General features: G+C 54.3%; 8 protein-coding genes across 8 annotated transcripts; 5 read left to right on the top strand and 3 right to left on the bottom strand.

Annotated features, from left to right (window-relative positions):
- Positions 1 to 317: 317 nt before the first annotated feature.
- On the top strand, positions 318 to 2399 carry N7510_010545 (histone acetyltransferase NGG1; the record flags this gene model as incomplete). The annotated part of the gene is made up of 3 exons (XM_056982470.1): positions 318 to 843; positions 904 to 1370; positions 1422 to 2399. The coding sequence occupies 3 exons, from the start codon at positions 318 to 320 to the stop codon at positions 2397 to 2399; spliced, it is 1971 nt and encodes a 656-aa protein (XP_056827964.1).
- A 278-nt stretch (positions 2400 to 2677) lies between these two features.
- Positions 2678 to 3184, bottom strand: N7510_010544 (MAPEG family protein; the record flags this gene model as incomplete). Its single annotated transcript, XM_056982469.1, has 1 exon — positions 2678 to 3184. One exon carries the CDS (start codon positions 3182 to 3184, stop codon positions 2678 to 2680), a length of 507 nt encoding a protein of 168 aa, XP_056827963.1.
- Positions 3185 to 4728: 1544 nt separating this feature from the next.
- N7510_010543 (zinc-dependent alcohol dehydrogenase family protein) lies at positions 4729 to 5985 on the top strand (the record flags this gene model as incomplete). The annotated part of the gene is made up of 5 exons (XM_056982468.1): positions 4729 to 4760; positions 4821 to 4890; positions 4946 to 5014; positions 5064 to 5739; positions 5792 to 5985. 5 exons carry the CDS (start codon positions 4729 to 4731, stop codon positions 5983 to 5985), a joined length of 1041 nt encoding a protein of 346 aa, XP_056827962.1.
- Positions 5986 to 6351: 366 nt separating this feature from the next.
- N7510_010542 (uncharacterized protein) lies at positions 6352 to 7264 on the top strand (the record flags this gene model as incomplete). The annotated part of the gene is made up of 2 exons (XM_056982467.1): positions 6352 to 6755; positions 6820 to 7264. The coding sequence occupies 2 exons, from the start codon at positions 6352 to 6354 to the stop codon at positions 7262 to 7264; spliced, it is 849 nt and encodes a 282-aa protein (XP_056827961.1).
- A 1255-nt stretch (positions 7265 to 8519) lies between these two features.
- Positions 8520 to 11163, bottom strand: N7510_010541 (PSP1 family protein; the record flags this gene model as incomplete). Its single annotated transcript, XM_056982466.1, has 3 exons — positions 8520 to 9048; positions 9107 to 9737; positions 9789 to 11163. The coding sequence occupies 3 exons, from the start codon at positions 11161 to 11163 to the stop codon at positions 8520 to 8522; spliced, it is 2535 nt and encodes an 844-aa protein (XP_056827960.1).
- Positions 11164 to 12787: 1624 nt separating this feature from the next.
- On the bottom strand, positions 12788 to 13884 carry N7510_010540 (NifU family protein; the record flags this gene model as incomplete). Its single annotated transcript, XM_056982465.1, has 3 exons — positions 12788 to 12934; positions 12984 to 13523; positions 13603 to 13884. The coding sequence occupies 3 exons, from the start codon at positions 13882 to 13884 to the stop codon at positions 12788 to 12790; spliced, it is 969 nt and encodes a 322-aa protein (XP_056827959.1).
- A 352-nt stretch (positions 13885 to 14236) lies between these two features.
- N7510_010539 (uncharacterized protein) lies at positions 14237 to 18401 on the top strand (the record flags this gene model as incomplete). Its single annotated transcript, XM_056982464.1, has 9 exons — positions 14237 to 14304; positions 14359 to 14719; positions 15049 to 15138; positions 15176 to 15454; positions 15511 to 15820; positions 15874 to 16059; positions 16235 to 17772; positions 17826 to 18254; positions 18318 to 18401. 9 exons carry the CDS (start codon positions 14237 to 14239, stop codon positions 18399 to 18401), a joined length of 3345 nt encoding a protein of 1114 aa, XP_056827958.1.
- Positions 18402 to 18912: 511 nt separating this feature from the next.
- Positions 18913 to 19320, top strand: N7510_010538 (LYR motif-containing protein; the record flags this gene model as incomplete). The annotated part of the gene is made up of 1 exon (XM_056982463.1): positions 18913 to 19320. One exon carries the CDS (start codon positions 18913 to 18915, stop codon positions 19318 to 19320), a length of 408 nt encoding a protein of 135 aa, XP_056827957.1.
- Between the last annotated feature and the right edge of the window lie 50 nt (positions 19321 to 19370).

Raw genomic sequence — 19370 nt, 5'->3', positions numbered from 1 at the left:
ACTTATCGGCTTATCATCATGTGATCGACAACACGTGACTTTGCCTGGGAGTCACGGGAGTCTGGACATCGCCCAACTTCGTCGTGTCTGTCGACATTCATCACTGGCTATCAAAAACGCGTATGTGTGGCTGTGCAGCGATACCGCGGACAACCATTCGTTTGATCGATTCCTGACCCAGTGACCGACCGAAGACATGTCCTACCGGACTCCAAGCCGTGCCTCATAAGAACGACCCTCTCAGTTCGCCCCCATTGATAACCCTCTTAACTACTTTCTCCCGACTATCTCACAACAGCTTTTGCTTGCCTCCAGTCATGCCTTCCGCATACAAGAGCAAGGGCAAAGGCCGCGACGCGCGCCAGTCGCGAAGCCGCAACACCACTCCATCCACCGCGGGTGCACCCACGGCCGCAGCGTCATCAATTCCCAGCTACCTCGACAATGATGTGACGAAGCAGATTGATGTAGCTAATACCGAGTATACGGACCTGCTCGACTTGGTGGCCGGACCGAATATTCCCGACTCTAAGACCCTCGAAAGGCTGGTGGAACACCTCAAATCCCTTAGTGATATGGCAGATGTGCGTGGCGAGACATTCAATGCTGGAATGCGTGAGATGTCCCAAAAACGGAAAGAGGTGGTCGATGACCAAGAGCTTGAACGGGAGGTAGGAGAACGCTCGAAGCTAAAGCGCGAGACGGAGGATGACGACGATGTGCCCAAGGGAGGGAAGTTGAAGAAGCGCAAGGAGCGCGCCAGCGCAAAAGAGGAGCGCCCATTGAGCCACGGTGCACATGATGTCGCTCGGCAGGATGGAGCAGAGACGAAGGTCGAGGGAGGTGAGTGATGCGTCGATATCTGAACTGTTCTCGGACCTCAAAATATCTGACAACTTGCAGCTGCTTCCCCAGTCTCGAAACATGCCAAGAACGCCGCCTCTGAAGGCAGTTCGTCTCTTTCACCACCATCGATGTCCCCGAACGGCGCAACTATGAAAGATGAAGGTGCTACCGGACCTGGCTCTCCCGGTTCCGAGTCCGGCGCTGAATCCCACCAGCCCGAACCCGCACCGGCAGTATCCCAGGTGCAGGTCTTTGGAGCAAATCCACTCAAGTTCGATGATCCCACTGTTTACCATATCCGTGAAGTCCTGGCAGATATGACCGACGACGAGAAAAAGGAGATTTACAGTGTCGCTCGCTTCCCTAAAACTGATCTCAAGGACTTGATGGCGGGTACGCCTCCGGACAAGGACTTTAGCAACGCCAAGCCTTCCAACCAGGTCAGCGCCAATACGTTCCAAGCATACATTGATCCTTTCGTTCGGCCTCTTACCGAAGAAGACATTGCTTGGCTCAGAGATAGGGTAAGTTGCGCCGCTCACATCGGGGCAGCACAGGATACTAATTAAACACAGGGCGATCGCGTGACCCCTTTTATCAATCCGCGTCGGGGAAAGAAGAACTACCGTCAGCTCTGGTCCGAGGAAGACGGACTTTCTTACGATCAAAGCCAAGACGACAAGGACCAACTACCTCTAAACCAAGGACGTGGCAGCATTGAGCAACTGACGGATGATAAGCTGGAAACCAACGAAGTCTCGATCGGACCACTGCTCAGTCGACTATGCTCCCTTCTCCGGTACGAGCATCGCACTCTCCCGGATGACAACCCTACCTCTAATGGCGACACCTCCGGAGCAGGCGGCCTGGGAGGTGATGCGATGGACATTGATGGGACGAACGGAGAGTTAGAGACCAAGACTGAGAGCAAGCCGCTCCCTCCGGCAACAGCCTTCCGGGACGCCGACCCAAACGGGTTCAAAACATCCGTGGCCAAGCTCGACCACGCCCAACTAGACGAACGCGCAAAAGCCGAGCTACGATACATTGGGTTCTTGGGTGCGGATGACAACCCGGACTATGACGCACATTACGACGATGAAGTTGCCGAGCGCCTCCGTCTGCTTCAGAATGAGCTCAAGAAGCAGATCATTACCAACAACGCGCGCAAGGCCCGCATCCTGAAGATCGCGCAGGAGCACATGGCGCTTCTGGAATTCACTACTATCCAGGACGACCTTGACTCTCAAGTCCAACAGGCCTATCTCAAACGTACCCGCACTATGGGCAAGAGCAAGAAGGGTTCCCAGGCAAAGCACCGGCCGGGTGGTGCTGGTGGAGGTAGCCATATTGCCGGCGCCGGAATTTCTCGCCCCGCCGTCGGAGATGCCGCGAAGATCGTGATGGATCGCCGCAAGCGCTGGGGTGATGCTTTCCGACCTATCTTTGAAGACATCAAAACCACCATCCCCACTGCTGGGGAGACGATTTTCGACACTGCGACTATGAATGAATATGAAAAGGCGGAATTGGAAGCCTGGGATGAAGAATAACTTCTCCAGCCCTGCTGGTCTTGAATACCCTGGCAGAAGACACTTTTATGATATGACACGAATGGGCTGGCTCGGCGTCCATGGATACCATTTTTATTTTCTTTACGAGGTGGCTCTGCTAGTGTTTCTATAAATACATAGGAATGGAGATGAGGCTTGTTACCCTCATAATGAGAACCTATCGTGGGTTATATTTCTGGCCATGTATTTCTATAAACCTGACTGAGCGGCGAAGATAATGTACCATTACTATTGTTACAAATTCGACCTCGTCCCACCTAAGCAGCAAGCAATCCCCCAGCCCTCCACAACAAAAACAAGCAGCTCAGATTCCCCCACCACCACACAAGTCCCCGAACCTGACTCCATCGCGGATGCCCAATAAGAATATAAACCGCTCCATAAACGATGCGTGCAAGGGTGTACGAGGCCGCAGCAGCATTAATAGTCTGCGCTGGGACACCAGCATGTGATGCAAAAAGGACACTGGCAACCAGCAGCGTGAAATTCTCCACAGCGTTCGCATGCGCCGCCTCGTTGCGCTTCAGCATGTCTAGCTGCGCGCGAGTGATCTTGCCCTCGCGCACGGCAGCTTCGCCATATTTAGACAGGTCTTCGCGCGGTGATTCCTGATGGTCGATTCCGTAGATTTGTTTTAGCGTGCGGCTGGCGAGGACGCCGTAGGCGAAGACGAAGTTAAATCCCAGGAAGGCGGGGCCGTAGTTTGAGATTGAGGCTGTGGCGGGTGCGGCGCGGAGGCCGAGTTGTGCGAGGAATGAGCTCATTTTGGGGAGCTGGATGGATCGAGGTTCTGGGATAGAAGCAGAGAAAAGAAAACAAGGAAGCGAAGGGGGTGGTTGTTCTTTAAATCTTACCTCAGATTACGTTGGTCTGCTTATGGTCCACTCCCAGAGACGAGACTTTGAACGGCTCCCAAGACACAGACTATAATCAGGGGCACGGTTGACTCCGCGGAATTTCCGTGGACTGAGCGGAGTGGACTGTGGCCCAGTAGTCTACCCGGTCCGCTTACTCTGGATCTAGATTATAAACACAGAACAGAACTATACAATCCCTTGGACTATATTGGACCCTTTCACCCTTTCTGACTGAGAAGCATACTTGGAGTAAAGCAACCATTTTATCTTTGGGGACATAGATCGAAATGTAGAATATTTCTGGCCTGTTGTGGAAACAAGAGGTGGAGGGTGCCACTACATTAATGGGTTATGTCGGGCCAGTCTGTGGAATGCGAATTTCATCAACTATACAGCCCAAGCTTAGAGATATCGAACTTTTACTCTAACAATTCTAGGTTAATAGACGAATCCCAAAGATCGACTAGCAGAGGCTTAATCCCGACGCTGCCAATTCAAACTCAGTAGACCCCCCACCAATTCCAGTCCGGTCTGACCCATTCAACAGCTACGAGTCACAACCGCCCGTCCCCCAGCGTGCCCATTGATTTTGGGGAACAAACATGGAATCCCTCGTAAGTACCTCCTGGAGCTGGCGTCCCAAATCGGCCGCCCCTCCGCAGCGGTCAAGGAGTCCAGATCGCGTCCACTCGCCTAGGTAGTCGAATTGGCAAGAATAAGCCATGGCCAGAGCTGGTCCGCGTAATAAGTTCCAAGCGCCGCCATGGCTGTCATTTGCTTCCCCCCCCCCCCCCCCACCCTGGTGGAGCTGGCGGTGAGATGAGATGAGATGGACAAGTCAGTCAGTTTAGATCTAGGTTAGGAGCAACACGAGTTTCCTGCATTTGTTTTGGGGGACGTCAGGTGGTGTGAAGAGTTTTCTGCCGAGAAACTAGGAAGGGATGCAGGCAATAATTACAAGTGGAATTGGTGGTTCATACTGAGATGTGGTCCAGCATTGCCCTGTTTTAGGGCGGGGCCGTCGGAAGGCGCAAATGAAGTCATAAACAACAACAACGTTTCTCCTATCGGATCAACGAATTGAATCCGACTGGGATCTGGATGAAATAACTGTTCTACTTTGGTTGATTACTATTATCAATTCTCCAGAAGAGCGGGCAGCCTGCCCGCTATCGGACCAATGCGCAAATAGCGGCCACGAGCAACAATGGCCGATGTTTGGAGAGACAATAGTGGAGTCGAAAGGAGCAGAATCCCGTGGATGTCGATCCAGGTCCACTTGAGGCTGTGATTTCATGACGAGAGGTAACCATGTAAGAGGGAATAGTCAAGTAGATGATGGCGTTGCAATGGCCCCTCCTTGGCCGCGGGTATATAATGCCCCTCTTTCCCTCTTGAACCCTGTATTCTTCTTCCTCTGCATCCGGTTGAATTAGACCCAATCTTCCATCATGGCTATTCCCAAGACTATGCGCGCTCTTCAGTTAGTCCCTACCTTATGTGGCTTGCCTTATGTTGCAGGTATGCTGACCACCTACTATAGATACTCGAAGCCAGAGCACTATGGCCTCGTCGAGGTTCCTGTACCTGAGCTGCGCGAGAACGATATTTTGGTAAGACCGTTGTACACCGTGTGGAAGCTGGTAGCTGACTGTGGTGACATTATAGATCAAGGTCAAGGCCTGCGGTGTCTGCGGCACTGACCTACACATTCACGAGGGTGAATTCATCGCCCAGGTATGTCTCCAGTCCTATTGCTGTGACAGACAGCTCACAATTCCACAAGTTCCCCCTGATCCCTGGTCATGAGACTGTTGGCGTGGTCGCAGCCGTGGGCCCCAAGGTGAAGGGCTTCGAAGTTGGCGAGCGTGTAGTCGCCGACAACTCTGAGCTTTGCGGCACCTGCTTTTACTGCCGCCGCGGCGACGAGCTATTCTGCGAGAACTTCCAGGCCCACGGCGTGACGATGAACGGCGGTTTTGCCGAATACTGCGCGTACCCCGCCGGCCGGGTGTTCAAGATTAAGAACCTGTCCGATGTGGACGCGACGCTGCTGGAGCCGGCCTCATGCGCAGCGCACGGTCTCGATAAGATCGCGCCAAAGATGGGCTCGTCCGTGCTCATCTTCGGTGCTGGACCTACCGGTTTGGTTCTCGCGCAGATGCTCCGTCAGTGTGGTGGCTGCCATGTCGTTGTGGCTGCGCCGCAGGGTCTGAAGATGGAACTTGCAAAGGACCTTGGTGCTGGCGATGTGTATGTTGAGCTGTCGCGCCAAGATCCCCAGGCGCAGTTCGACAAGCTCAAGGCCGAGAACCCGTACGGCTTCGATATTGTCGTCGAGGCTACCGGTAACGTCAAAATCCTGGAGGACTCGATCAACTATGTTCGTCGTGGCGGCAAGCTGGTCGTGTACGGCGTGTACTCGAGCAAGGACCGCGTCTCGTGGCCTCCGTCCAAGATCTGTAAGTTTTTTGTTTTTTTGAAGGTGTGGTTCAATTGCTGATTATTGCGCAGTTGGTGACGAGATCACCATTATCGGCAGCTTCTCCGAGACGTACAAGTTCCCTGCTGCCATTGACTACCTGGACTCCGGAAAGGTCAAGGTCAACGGTATTGTCAACAAGGTGTTCAAGATTGACCAGTGGGCCGAGTGCCTGGAGTCAATGCGTAACAAGAGCGCCATTAAGGCTGCCATCACCTTCGACTAAGCCGGTTAAACATGATGAATTATGAGATGAGCGAGTGCATATTGGATATTTGGACACAGGATTTTGATTAATAGAAAAATTGACTTCCTTGAACATGCACTTTTATATTTATGGGTATGAATGAGGACCTTCGGGGCAACCACCAAGGTAGGTAGGTGGGCTGTTGACCTTAGTAACTAGAATTATTCTTGAAATATGCTCGAGTTGACCTAGCACTACTAATCATCTAATAACAATGTTCGGAACGAATTAATTATTAAATCATTGCGACTGCTTAACTAGTCGTTCGATATCTCCACTTCCCCTTCCCCTTCCAACTCCATCCTTCACCTCCCACTAGCCACAGCACATCACCACCCCCAGAAAATGGTCAAACCCCTAACCTTCAAAGGCGACAAGCCCAAAAAGCGCAAACACCGCGACCTCTCCGACCCGGATAAATCATCCTCCAAAACTCTCAAAACCGACGATTCCCCCTCCTCCGCACCCGCTAAGACCACCACCGAGGACGACGACAACCCGCCCGAAGACCAGAGCTGGGTCTCCGCCGACACACCGAGCGATATCGCCGGCCCGATAGTGCTAGTTCTCGCATCAGACAAACCAACCTGCATCGCCAGCGACGCGAACGGGACCGTTTTTGCGAGCGCGTTGGAGAATCTCATTGCGGATGACCCCGGCACGGCGGAGCCGCATGATGTGCGGCAGGTGTGGGTTGCGACGCGCGTGGCGGGAACGGAGAGTTTAAGTTTCAAGGGGCATCATGGAAAGTGCGTTTCCTCCTTTCCCACTCTATTGCAGGGGTACCACACCATACCATTCACTGACGAGTAGCGTGGCTGGCAGGTACCTCACCAGCGACAACTACGGCATCCTAAGCGCCACCGCATCAGCAGTATCGCACTACGAGTCCTTCCTCGCGATCCCATCACCCGACCTGCCAGGGACATTCTCAGTGCAAACACGCGGCGGCGACTCGGAGACATTTCTCAGCGTGAAAGAGTCCGCGAAAGGCGTCGAGATCCGCGGGGATGCGAGCGCGCTCTCGTTCGACACGACGGTGCGCATTCGGATGCAGGCACGGTTTAAGCCGAAGCTCCGCGCGTCGAAGGAGTCCAAGGCTTATGAAAAGATTAGTCGTAAGGAGTTGGAGGGGATTGTGGGGAGGAAACTTGATGACGGGGATGTGAAACGGTTGAGGAGGGCGAGGAAGGAGGGCAATTTTCATGAGGAGGTGTTGGATGTTAGGGTTAAGGGGAAGCATGATAAATTTGCCTGAGGTGTGTTTCTGTTTTCTTCTTCTGCTTCTTCTCCCTGGGGCTTGGTAGGAAGAAATGCTAATTAGGATAGGCCTATATAAAACTGCAGGCCAGAGATGAGTACATTCCTGAATGGCTGGATGTATTTCATGATAGATGATGAGCTACCAACAGCTCAGCGGAACATCTCAAGGATCTCGATTCCTCACTAGCAACCCAAAATATCTACTTAAAGAAGCGAGTGTGGCACCCGCCTCTTTGTGCGCTGCAGATCCTGCTCGCCAAGAGACATTACGACTGAAGAACAAAAGATCACCAGTCCATCTCCATCAGGGGAACAACTTGGAAGATACTGAGAGATTAGTACCCGGCCGGCGCAACTGCTAGATCTCACACACATACCAACTACCCAGCTGGCTGTGAAGTTCGGCATATGCATTATGTAGTATATCTACTTCTTTTGACCTTTGGATTTCAGGACCATTAAGTCCAATCACAAAGTATCCTGACGGGATATTCTCACTTTTATTCCACTGGAAACTTAGAGAGAGAGACCATAGTTACAGATGCAGTAGACAGACGACATCAAGAGCATCTCTCACCATAACATCGTGTCTAGTTTCCATTTCAACAGAGATCTCAACTCATTAGACACTAGAACACAAATGTTTTCTTCTTCTTATTCGTTTTAGTATCAATCTATTAAGAAGCAGAAAAAAGTTCAAAAGGAAGAAAGCGGTGGTAACGACTGCGGGTCTCTCCGTCCCGTGTGCACCCCAGGGGTATGAATTCTAATCTTTGAAGAAGTCGTTCGTACACGGGGAGGTTGACAAGAAACAGAAAGGAAAAGATAAAAGACAAAAGTAGACCACGGGCCCACGAACAGAACAAATAGAAACATTCTTGCAAATCTTGCAGTTCTTGCGGAAATTAGATAGAGAGTGGCACCCATATCCCATCCCATCATCCATTTCTTGGGGGGCAAAAGGCAAAATAGCTCAAATCAGGTCAAATCAGATGAGCTTGAAAACAAAAATAAAAACTTCTGTCAGAGCGTATGGATCGAACCGTAACAAGTCTAGGAACGCGTGTGTGAATCTTTCTTTCGCCAGGGAACAAATAGCAACAAAAAGCACAAACAATTCAAGACAGAATAAGACAAGACACAAAAACAAAAACAACAGACTTCAAGCAGATTGTACAAATGTTTAGTAGCCAGTCAGCAAATGAGTAAAATAAGTAAATGGAAACAAGAATCGATCGAAATATGACCACTCAGGAATTGAGTGATAGGCCTTGGAAACGATTGACCCATTCGCCTTGGGCGGGATGCATGCGCGAGGCACCGTTTGAGCCAGCGCCACTGGGAGAGAAGTCGGCGTACCCTGCTGTGTCGAGGGGACCGAAACTGGTAGGCGAGTAGGTGGAAAACGGGTCGGACTGACCCTCTGCTTGGTGGGAAGGCTGCGCGAATGGCTGGTACGACTCGGGGTAATTCGTGCGCAGCAGCATAGGATTGGGGATTCCCTCGCGGCCTGGATCCACGTCGGCGCGCGCGCCAGCATAAGCTCTGCCGTCGTGCTGGTGTCGGCGGTCGGTGTGCGGGCCGTCTTGGCCGTAGAGTGGGTTGCTGATCCCGCTCGGTGGGCCTTGAAGGCCCGCGCTGGGTGGGGTGACGAAGGAGGCTGGATTGATGGCTGACATCCAGATGCGGGTTTTGTAGATCTTGAAGAGGTCAGTGACGAGCGAGTTGAAGTTGATGTATGAGTCCGCGAAGTAGTAAAAGGTGAGTTTCTTCCAGTCCCTACAGAGAACCAATTAGCTGGATGTTCAGAAGAGAGAAGATAACAAAAGAAACTTACATCTGGAACTCAGCATCGAGGATTTCCATGTTGAGTCGATGCTCGGCAACCTTCTGCTGGCAGACCCGTTTGGCTTTCGCCTCGTTTCCTTCCTTGTCTCGCAGAGTCAGAATTTCGTGATTCTGCGCCAGGCGTTTGATAAGCTTGGGCTTGATGTCGGTAGTAGGCTCCTGCACACCGTGCGGACCATGGGGGCCCATGCCTCCCGTTGCACTTCGACCCAGACCTGATATCCCTCCAGTGGGACTTGCCACGCTCGACGCTTCGAGCTGGCCCTGTCGAGAAAACATCATGAGCCACTTGTAATGCTCCTCGGCATATTGCTGTTTGAGCTCCCGCGCTTTCTGAAGAGAGACGTTGGCATGCTGAACAGTGCCCAAGTCTGTACCTCGATCGGCCTCAACAATAACCAGATCGCCGGCTTTGACCTGGAGACCTGTGTCTTCTTGGATGTAGAACACATCCGCACGGTGGCACTTGAATGTTACGATGTACAGAAGTTGGTTCTGGTGGGCGTGCGACAAGCCTGGCTGACGGCCATAGGCACCTGACAGGCCATACTGATTAAGGGAAGTCGGTATGCCTGATGAACCATCACCGCGTAAGGTTTGTTCACGGGGGTAGAAGGATGCTAACAAAGTAAGCATCATACCTGAAAGCACAGATGGACGTGAAGACTTACGTGGCTGCATGGGCGAGTTAGAGTAATCATAGTTCTCCTCGCGATCTCCCATGCCCGGTCGAGGACCCGCGGCATGGGCATCGACCGACCCGGCCGATGTGTGCCGGACCGGGATATCAGCAAACGAGTGGCGACGGCTCTGAGGCACATCGACAAGACTCCCAAACCCCAGCGACGTCTGCCAATGAGCCTTGCGAACATTGTCCAGCGCACGATTGTCCAGGGGAGAAGCGAACGACGAAAACTGCGGCTCCAGATTTGCTGAATGCTCAGAGAACCGTCTCCGCGTGTTACTGCGCATATTGCTATACCCTTGAATATCGCGCAGCTCTCCTATGTCTTCAACGGCCAGATCCGATTCCTCTGGAACACTACCATGGATACGATGCAAGGCATGCGCGGCACCGGCCACGGAAGCAGACGAAGAAGCCCGGTCCCGGAATCGGCTGTCCATTTGACCTGCTGCAGCTTGTCGTAACATGGCATTCTCGCGCGCAAGCTGTTCAATTGTGCGGGCCTGGCTTGCGGAGTAATTGCCATCGTCCGCGCCGTTGTCATCATCATCGCCATCTTCGTCTTCTCGTAGCTGGCCGAGCGTCGCTGGGTCATGGCCTAGTTCACCGAGAACACTGGGTCGTGCGGAGCGAGGCTGAACAGCAGACATTTGACCTGGTCCACGAGAGCGACCACCTGCATACGGAGCACCAGTCCCTGCCGTGCTGGCCATTAAACCCAGCAACTCTGGATCCATCTGACCGACAGAATAGGATTGGGAGCGATAGGTCTTGGGGGTCGGATGAAGCGGAATCGAGAATGGGATTGCCGATTCACCGGAGATAGTGCGCGTCACTGGACTCAACATGTCGTCGGCTAGGTTCCCGCTCGAGGGCGGAGGATTGGTCATAGTTGGCGACGGCACAATTTCTGACAGCCGAGACGGTGGTTCCTTGCGGGATTCAGTGTTCCAGATACCCGTCCCCCAGGGGAATGAACTGCTGCCCGCTTGATTCCAGTTAAAGGAGCCGCCGCTCAGTCCGGGACTCGGGTTTGTCGCCCACGGCGCTTGGTCGCCAGAAGGGCTGGCGGGGTTGGACGGACCTGCAGCAAGCGGGCCTCCAGGGAGAGATGACTTTCGCTGAGCGCCCAGTGGCACCTCATTTAACCAGGAGGGGCGCCGCACAGGTTTGGTCTGAGGGGCGGTGGTTTGGGTGGGAGCGATATGGTCCCCGTCATCATCAGAGGAGGCCAGCGCTTCCGAGTCTGGGGTCGAGCGGCGCACACCCGGGTGACTCTTCTCCAGCCTGACAGCTGTCGCACCCGGCGCGGGTGGCGTGTTTGACTGGATCGAGGCCAGCTTATTCGATGGTGCGGCCATGGTGGAACTGGTCGTAGTTAGGAAACTTTGCAAATGATTCAAGGCCGGGATAGGCTCACCTCCGAGACCTCCGTAGGACAAGGGTCGATACAACGGAGTCTGAAAGAAAAGAACGTGGACACGCGACAAAGCTCCGGTCTTCGGTGTTCACGCGATAGAGAAAGAGACCGAGAAACCAGCTCAGTCTTTCAAAGACCTGATGGAGGGAGGGAGGTCGTTCGCACTATGATCCACTAAAGAAACAGTCAGTCACAACGATCGGATGGTTTCTTGCTGTCAGACCGACACCAAAGAGGAGCATGCAACATGTGGAGATGGCCGAGCTCTGCCAGTGGCGAAAGTGGGGAGACCATATATCGCAAGCTCCAGCCAGCTGATAAGAGCTCTAAGGATTCGGGGATACCATAGGGAGGGATACCACGCCAGGAAGGCGAACGAGAGTGGGAAGATCAAAAAGGATGGCAGCATGGGACCTCAGCGCGCAGCCCAGCAGTCTGCACACGTACCGGATGGATTTCGGCAGGGTGTCCGCCACGCGACTATCGCCACCGAGGTGATTGTGATAGTGTGTTCGAGTGAAGATCACCAGAAGGAAGAGAGTAACGGAATGCGACAAATAGCGATGGGATCGTAATCGTGTCTGTGTGCGTGGGAGATGGATGGTGGTCCAGTCAGCGACCGTCGCATTTCCCGTATTGCCGGGGGGGAGGAGAGAGAGGGGAACCATGCGTCCACTCACCACTCTAAAGGGTATTTCTCTTTTTCTTTTATCGGGCCAGATCTATTGGGAAACCAAATATGTTTCTTCGTGGGTCTCATAAAAAAAAAGAAGTCTGGAATTTTTTTTGGGGTTGGGTTGACTGAAGCGGCCAAGCTTCTTCTGGTCGGTCTCCTCTCTGGTAGCAGGGAGAGGTTTGAGCAGACCAGTTCCGACGAAGGGGAGTGTCGCGTTGGTGTTGTCGCGAAACACCTGCTCGTGGTCGAGAGAGGAATCGCCGTCGGTCGGCAGAAGTTCTTTTTGGGTTCTTGGTGCTCGCGTGCAGGAATGCGCGCGACGTTGCAGTAGTGGTGGCGTGACTATGGATGACGTTGTGGAGTCGGGACCGACGACCCGTTAAGGGCGCATTGTTGACGATGAGAGAACAGGAGGCGGGGTAGCAGATGAGATGGGACGGAGAGGGAAAGAAGAGATCGGGGAGGATGAAGAGAGGGAGAAGGAAAGTCAGAAAGTCAGAACGAAAGAAAGGGCGGGGGTGATGGACAGCGAGAACGGATCTGGCAACGTTGCCCCGAAGCTCAGGTGGGACAGGGTATGCTTTAGCGAGGTCGTCACAAGCGTTAGTGCTGACTGGCCTACGATACGATTCTAGACTACCCCGGATTGATGTTGCGGGGAGAGCTTGTTGATCACACACGGGTACAGCGCACAGGCGAATCATGCCACCCCCCGAGCCTCCGGGGCACGTCGAGTCGTCTCCCCCCGCGCGGCTCGGCCAATCGATCCTGTTGTTGGTGCTGGCCAGAGTGCTGACGTAGGTGGAGGGGGTGTCCTACGGGGAGGAGGGAGTTGGGACTACACGGGGATCGAAAGGGATGTAGAGGATGGGATTGTAATAGACCCTAACTACTGCGGTGCACTATCCAGCGGGCTACTGGCTGTCGCCCCAGCCCCCTTCTGCTGGCGGAGCTTCTCCTCAAACCGCGCAAACTCATGCATGCTGATCTCCTCTTCTTGGTCCATGACCTGCTCAACACCCTGGACCTCCTCGATCTATCCCGCAGTCAGCACCCACGCCGTCGAGAGAGAAACACGAACTCACATAATGCATCAGCATCGACTCAATCCCATTCTTCAGTGTCACCGTACTCGAGTCGCACGTCCGACACGCGCCCCGTAGCTTCAGCAACACAATCCCATTCTCGAACCCGCGCAGCTCGATATCCCCGCCATCTTCCTGGATCGCCGGCCGAATCCGCGTCTCCAGCAACTCCTTAATCATGCCAACGACCTCATCATCCTCCTCATTGTAAACAAGCGAGTCCGCCCCACCGCCCTCCTGCGCGCTCTCGGCGCCGACATTCTCCACGGTGGCGACGAGCGTCTCGCCCGACGTCACGGCCTGCGTGATGATGCTGAATACCTCGGGTTTAATATGCGCCCACTGCGCATCGCTGGCCTTGCTGACGGTGATGAAGTCCGCGCCGTAGAAGACGGACGTGACGCCCTCGACGTCGAGGAGCTTCGCGGCCAGCGGGGATGGGTGCGGCGGAGCGAGCGTCGCGCGCGGAGAGAGATACTCCAGGAAGGTGGTGGGGAAGTCTTCGGGCAGGACGCGGTGGTTGGGGATAAATTTGAGAGCCTGCAGAATGGGTTGTCAATCAGCGTAATTCTTCCTTTCGGTGGCGAATGGTAGGTCCAGAGAGGTCAATCAGACGTACATCTGGGTTGGGGGTATTTTCGGTCTGGATGAAGATCGTCCGTTTGCTGCTCGGATACAGGGGCGTTTGTGAAGCCCGCGGCTGGTGTAGGCGGACGGTCGGGCGTCGACGAGTCTCCGAGGCTGTTAGGGTTGGAAGTCGGGTGTTGCTGGAGATGCGGCGGACCGCGCTGAATACTACAGGCTTGATAGTGCGGGTGCAGGACTCCGTAGTGGATGTGGCTCGGCGCGCACTGAGAAGTGTGCGGCGCAGCATGGCAGTTGATGCAGTGCCCAGGGACATTTTGATTGCGAGAGATGGCAAGGTTGGAAACAATCATCCTCCGCGGAGAAAAACGGACTCTGACGCAATCTAGAGGGTCACCTGACCTAGAGCTGATAAATCAGCCAATCGACCTTCTTGCTAACTATGACGGGAGATTGACGGATGAATTCCGGCCAGTGGCAGATTAGTACCAAGGCCCATCATGTCCATTCGAAACCCGCAATCCCCCTACCTCCAACGTGAATGGGTCGGTCGCATGGTCACGTGATGCACCGCAACAGGCAAGTGCAGCTGTTCCAGCCTCAGGCATCGACACTTTTTCTTGTGCCACCATCCTATCCTCGCTCCCTCTAAACCCACACACCACACGATGGGGACCTGTGAGGTCTGTTCGTCAGAAGCAGCCAAGTATCGCTGTCCCACCTGCGGGCTCATGAGGTAATTTGGTTCTTATTCACATCGCCAAACCAGCTTACTAACTCACTGAGGCAGTTGTTCGCTGGCCTGCACCCAGTCCCATAAGATATACTGTGCGCCCCAGACGAGCCCGTCGCACGAGGAACCCCCACCAATTATATCGCTACCTAGCGATGCCAATGGCGACACTCCTCCCGACCAGAAAAAGCGCACAGCCACACCCGCCACCATCGCGGCATCACCCGAGCTGAAAGACCTGGTGCAGCGATGCCCGCAGCTTCGCGGTCAGTTGCAAGATACATACCAGACCACGCTAGAAGACGAATGGGTCGAATGGCATCCCCCCGCCGGACGCGGCCGTGGCCGAGGAGGATCGGCTCGCCGCAGCAGAGGCCCGTGGACGGCCGACAAGGGATTCAATCGCGGTCTAGGCAAGGTGCGCCAGCTGCGACAGCGCTGTGAGGCAGGGCTGGAGACGGGGCCTGGGGCAGAGGGTTTTATGCAATTCTTGGCGCTGGTCACCAAGGAGAATCATGCGACCGAATGAACTCATGCTCGTAATGAATAGTTACCTAATGAATACGGTTCTCACTAATAAATGGAGACGAGTGAGACACAGCGTCCGGGGCCAAATCCCACAAGAGAAGAAGAAGAAAAAGAAGAAGAAGTAGATAGGACTGACTAGTAGGAGACTAACTGTGAACTTACTAGGCCCCTAATTAACTTAACTTAGTTAACAAAAGGTCAGTTAATCAGCGACACTAGGACCTCCTGGTTGCACCTGACATCTCCTGGGTTATCGATCGACCGCCTTCTTCGTATTCTCTCTCTCGTTCTGACCTCTCTCCCTACATGGTCTGTCTACTTTGTCCGACAATAATAATGGGTCCAGCGCTGTGTTGCTGGTGCTCGCAATAACTCGTATTCGCCTGCTCGACTGCCCCTCGTCATGGCCTCGTCTCAATCTGGCCGAGCATCCACCGACCAGGGCCAGAAGATGCCCACCTCCCCTCGACCGGGTATCCCTCGCACCCCGTCTGCCTCCTCGAGTGGCTCCCACAAACCCGACCCTGGGCGGAAGGGCTCGAGACCCGACCAGCCCCTCGTCGAGGAGGAAGAGCGCCCTCCGGTCCCTGCCAAGTCCGCCCCGGCTCAGAGCAAGGGCGACGAGGTATGGCAGCAAACCGCCCCCCCCAATGGAGTGACTGCGTTTCTAACCTCCAACAGGAATCGGCCAAAGTCGGGTTCCCCGAAATCACCATTGCGGTGGTCGGCGAGGAGAATGCGGGCAAAAGCAGCTTCATTCGTCGCGCCTTGGACTTGAAGACGACGCCCGTCGCGAATTCCAGCAAGAAGAAGATGTCGCTGGACGGGTCGGTCTACATCGTGCGCATGCTCGAGGTGGATCTGAAGGAGGTCCGACTGGGCAGCAAGAAGAACATTCTATGGCCTAAATCCTCGCCCAGAATTGACGGGGCTCTGGTGCTTCATGATGCCACGGAGCCGGAGAAGCTAGAAGAGATGACGGATCTACTGGGTTCGTCGACCCCAAGCCTCTTCTCGGGCATATTATTGACTGACTGTGAACAGGCTCCCTAGATGCCGCGACGCTACCGTTCCTGCTGGTGGCGTGCAAATGCGATTTAATCACTGATGACAGCAAGCTGGAGCCGCTCCATGGGCGCTACGAGATCCGTCGCACATCTCCCGAATCACCGCGATCGCAGCGGATGTGTATTGCACTCGTGCTGCGGACCATCATTGCACTACGAGAAGGTAAGTGCCTGTTTCTTTGTCTCGTTCAATCCGATTGTGGTGAGCTTGGGCCTCTGGTGAGCCACTAGCGGCGTTAGCGGTCCTTTTTGTTCTTGTCACCCACCGATCGACAGCGCAGGCCGCCCCCCCCAAAAAGGACACCAGGGACTCGAATCTGACAGCCTTCCTGTACCAGACTTATCCCCCCAACCTAAAAATTCGATTCCTGCTCCGTCATCCTCCCCCCAGAAATCTCCCGACTCGACTCGCCAATCGACGACCGACAGACACCACGCCCGCTCCAAGTCCGAGAACCCTATTACCTTGACCGGAGCCGCTGGCGGCCCAACAACGACGGCCGTGGATCGGACAGTCGATAGGGACGGCGGGACCCGTCGGCCCACCGACCAGGCACCCTCCTCCAACCTGGCTCAACAAACCACCGCCCGTCCGTCTAGCTCCTCGCGATATGCTCGGAGCAATTCCCAGCCTGTGCGACCGCACACGCCTCCCTCCGCGGCTCGCCTGAACCCACGCAGACCGTCCGCCACGAGCGACTCGCCCAACCGAGACCAAAACCGCCAGCAGCGAATGCATACGGCCTGGCGTGACAGTGTTGGCTTGGACGCCTTCAGCAGCTTCTTGAACATGGACGAGGAATTGGAAGACGGACAGAGCCGCCCCACCAGTTCTGGTGGTGGGGTGATTCGGCCGAAGCCTAGCAGCGAGAGCAACTCGAGTGCGGAATCAGGGCTATCATTTGATGAGCTGGTGGACCGCCTGGTTGCCATGCCCATGTCGAAGAATGACAACAAGTTCCAGTCAATATTTCTGTGCCTATACCGAAAGTTCGCCGCACCTGCAAGCTTACTGGGAGCGTTGATCACTCGTTTTGACCGGAATGAGACCAACACTACCGACCAGCTTGCCCGCATTGCCGATCAGTTGAGGCTGTTGAATGTCGTTGCCCAATGGGCATCTGAATACCCTGGGGACTTCGCCTACCCTAAGACACACAAACGCATCGCCGAGTTCGTGGCGACGCTTGAGAAGAGCCATTTCTACATGTTTGCCGCCAAGGAGATCGGATCATACCTAGACTTGAATGCCGAGGATGACGAAGTTAGCTGGGCCTTTTCGGATGGCGACATCGAGGACAACGGCCATACAGAGACGTTCTTCTACAATTCTGGTCGAAGCTCGCCAGTTCCATTCCTCACATCCGCCTACGACGACGACGAGGAAGAGGAGGATCCTATCTACAGCATGAGCGCACTTGATCTCAGCGATGGGCCGCATGACTCGACTTCCCGGCTTTCGGCAAGCGTTTCGCTATCGTCCAACCCGGAGAAGCCCAGCAGCACCCTCAACCTGTCATTTACTATGTTGACAACCGAGGCTGCTCAGAAAGAAGCTGCGCGTCTGGAGCTTACCCCTCGTACTCTTCTGAGCAAGATCCAGTGGCGGTATTTCATGGAGACACCGGAAGAAGAGTTCGCGCGGGAACTGACGCGTATCGACTGGATCATGTACAACTCGTTCCGGCCACGCGATCTCGTCCGCCATGTGAGCATCTCCGGCGTGGATAAGGAGAAAATCAAGAGTTTGAAGAATGTCAACCGGATGATCAAGCAATTCAACCACCTCGCTTTTTTCGTGGCAAGCATGATTCTCTTACGCGACAAGCCGAAGCACCGGGCCAAGGCATTGGAAAAGTTCATGCTGATCGCGGCGGTAAGTTTTGTTATTTCCCATTTAGTCTCAGATCATTGCTGACAGTAATTCAGAAACTCCGCCGCCAAAACAATTACAACTCACTGGGCGCCGTTATCGCTGCCATCAATGGCACCCCGGTCCACCGCCTGAACCAAACCCGGGATCTAATTCCCGCCCACACGCAGAAGGAGTTCATGCGGCTGGTCATCCTCATGAGCACCCAGCGCAGTCACTTTGCCTACCGTCTTGCATGGGAGAACTCCTTCACAGAGCGTATTCCATTCTTGCCATTACATCGGCGTGACCTAGTCTCTGCCGAGGAAGGAAACAAGACCTTCGTCGGCGAGAATCGGTCTCGGATTAATTGGAAGAAATTCGAGGTCATGGGCGAGGTCGTGCTGGGAATCCAGCGAAGCCAGAAGACGCCTCACCCGCAGGCTCACCGGTATGATGATGTGGAGCGATTGATTTTGAATTCCAAGTTCTCTGGCGATGAAGAGGTGAGTGAGCCCAGTTCTTGTGCTAGTCATTGATTGCCCTTTTGGCTCACCTGACCCTGCCAGGACTTGTACAGCCGCAGTTTGTATCTCGAACCACCGACCGGTGGCGAGGCACCGCGCAGAAAATTCGGCTGGTTACGTTCATGATAACCATACCCCCCCCCCCCCCCCCTCTTCTGGGGTCTTTCCCCTATACAAAACCACGTTTTCCCTCTCCCTTCTTCCCTTCCCAACATGCTCCCCCTCACGTCGATATGCCCCTCTATGATATATTGCCTCTTTTTTTCACTGCGTGTTGATGAAGGTACGTGAGCTGTGCTGTGACATGACATGACCCTGGGAGCGGCGCATGCATTTGATTATTGATGAGGCCGCGACGATGTTTTGTACATAGAGTACGTCTGTTCCTGGCGGCGGGAGTGTCACCGGCCCCGTGGTATAAACCGGAATCTCCGCGTCCTAATATATACATCTCTACCCACTTCCCATTCAGTAGATAATAAAAATCTGTAACCGTATCTTTGTTCAATCCAGGATCCAGACCACACAACGTCGACGATCACGTGATCACATAGCACCGACTTTTCCAGCAACAACCCCGGCTATTTATTCAGCTTCATCTCTGTACCCTCACCGCTGCCTCCAAATCAAAATCAAAATGTCCGAACCACTCACCCTCCGGACCCGTACCGTCTACCGTGCCCTCCTCCGCGAACTTCCACGCCGGCACCTCTCCACCCCATCCCCACTACACCAACGTCTCCGCCAGCTCTTCCGCGCAGAAACCACAGCCCCCTCAACCTCATCACCAACACCAACACAATCAGCACAAGCAGAACCAACATTTACGCTCCCCTTCTCAACGCCATCCACAACAGAAGAACGTGCTCTACGCATCCAAGAAGCGGAGCAACTAGCCCAGTATGCTCGCGCGCAACGCTCCTATGCTGCGCTGCTGGAGCGGTATAACCCTGGCATGGACATGGATGAGGAGGAGAGGGTTAGATTGACGGCTAGGAGGGTGGGCTTTGATTTGCCGGTGGTGAAGGAGATGCAGGAGGAGTAGGTTGGAGTTATTTATTGCCTGGGATGGGAGTACTGTTCGTCATATCGAGC

The sequence above is a fragment of the Penicillium lagena genome, assembly GCF_028827675.1.
Source record: "Penicillium lagena strain IBT 129212 chromosome Unknown utg000008l_segment0_segment0, whole genome shotgun sequence".
Taxonomy (NCBI): Eukaryota; Fungi; Ascomycota; class Eurotiomycetes; order Eurotiales; family Aspergillaceae; genus Penicillium; species Penicillium lagena.
Note: the sequence above shows the minus strand (reverse complement) of the source record. Positions and strands in the feature narration are given on the sequence as shown.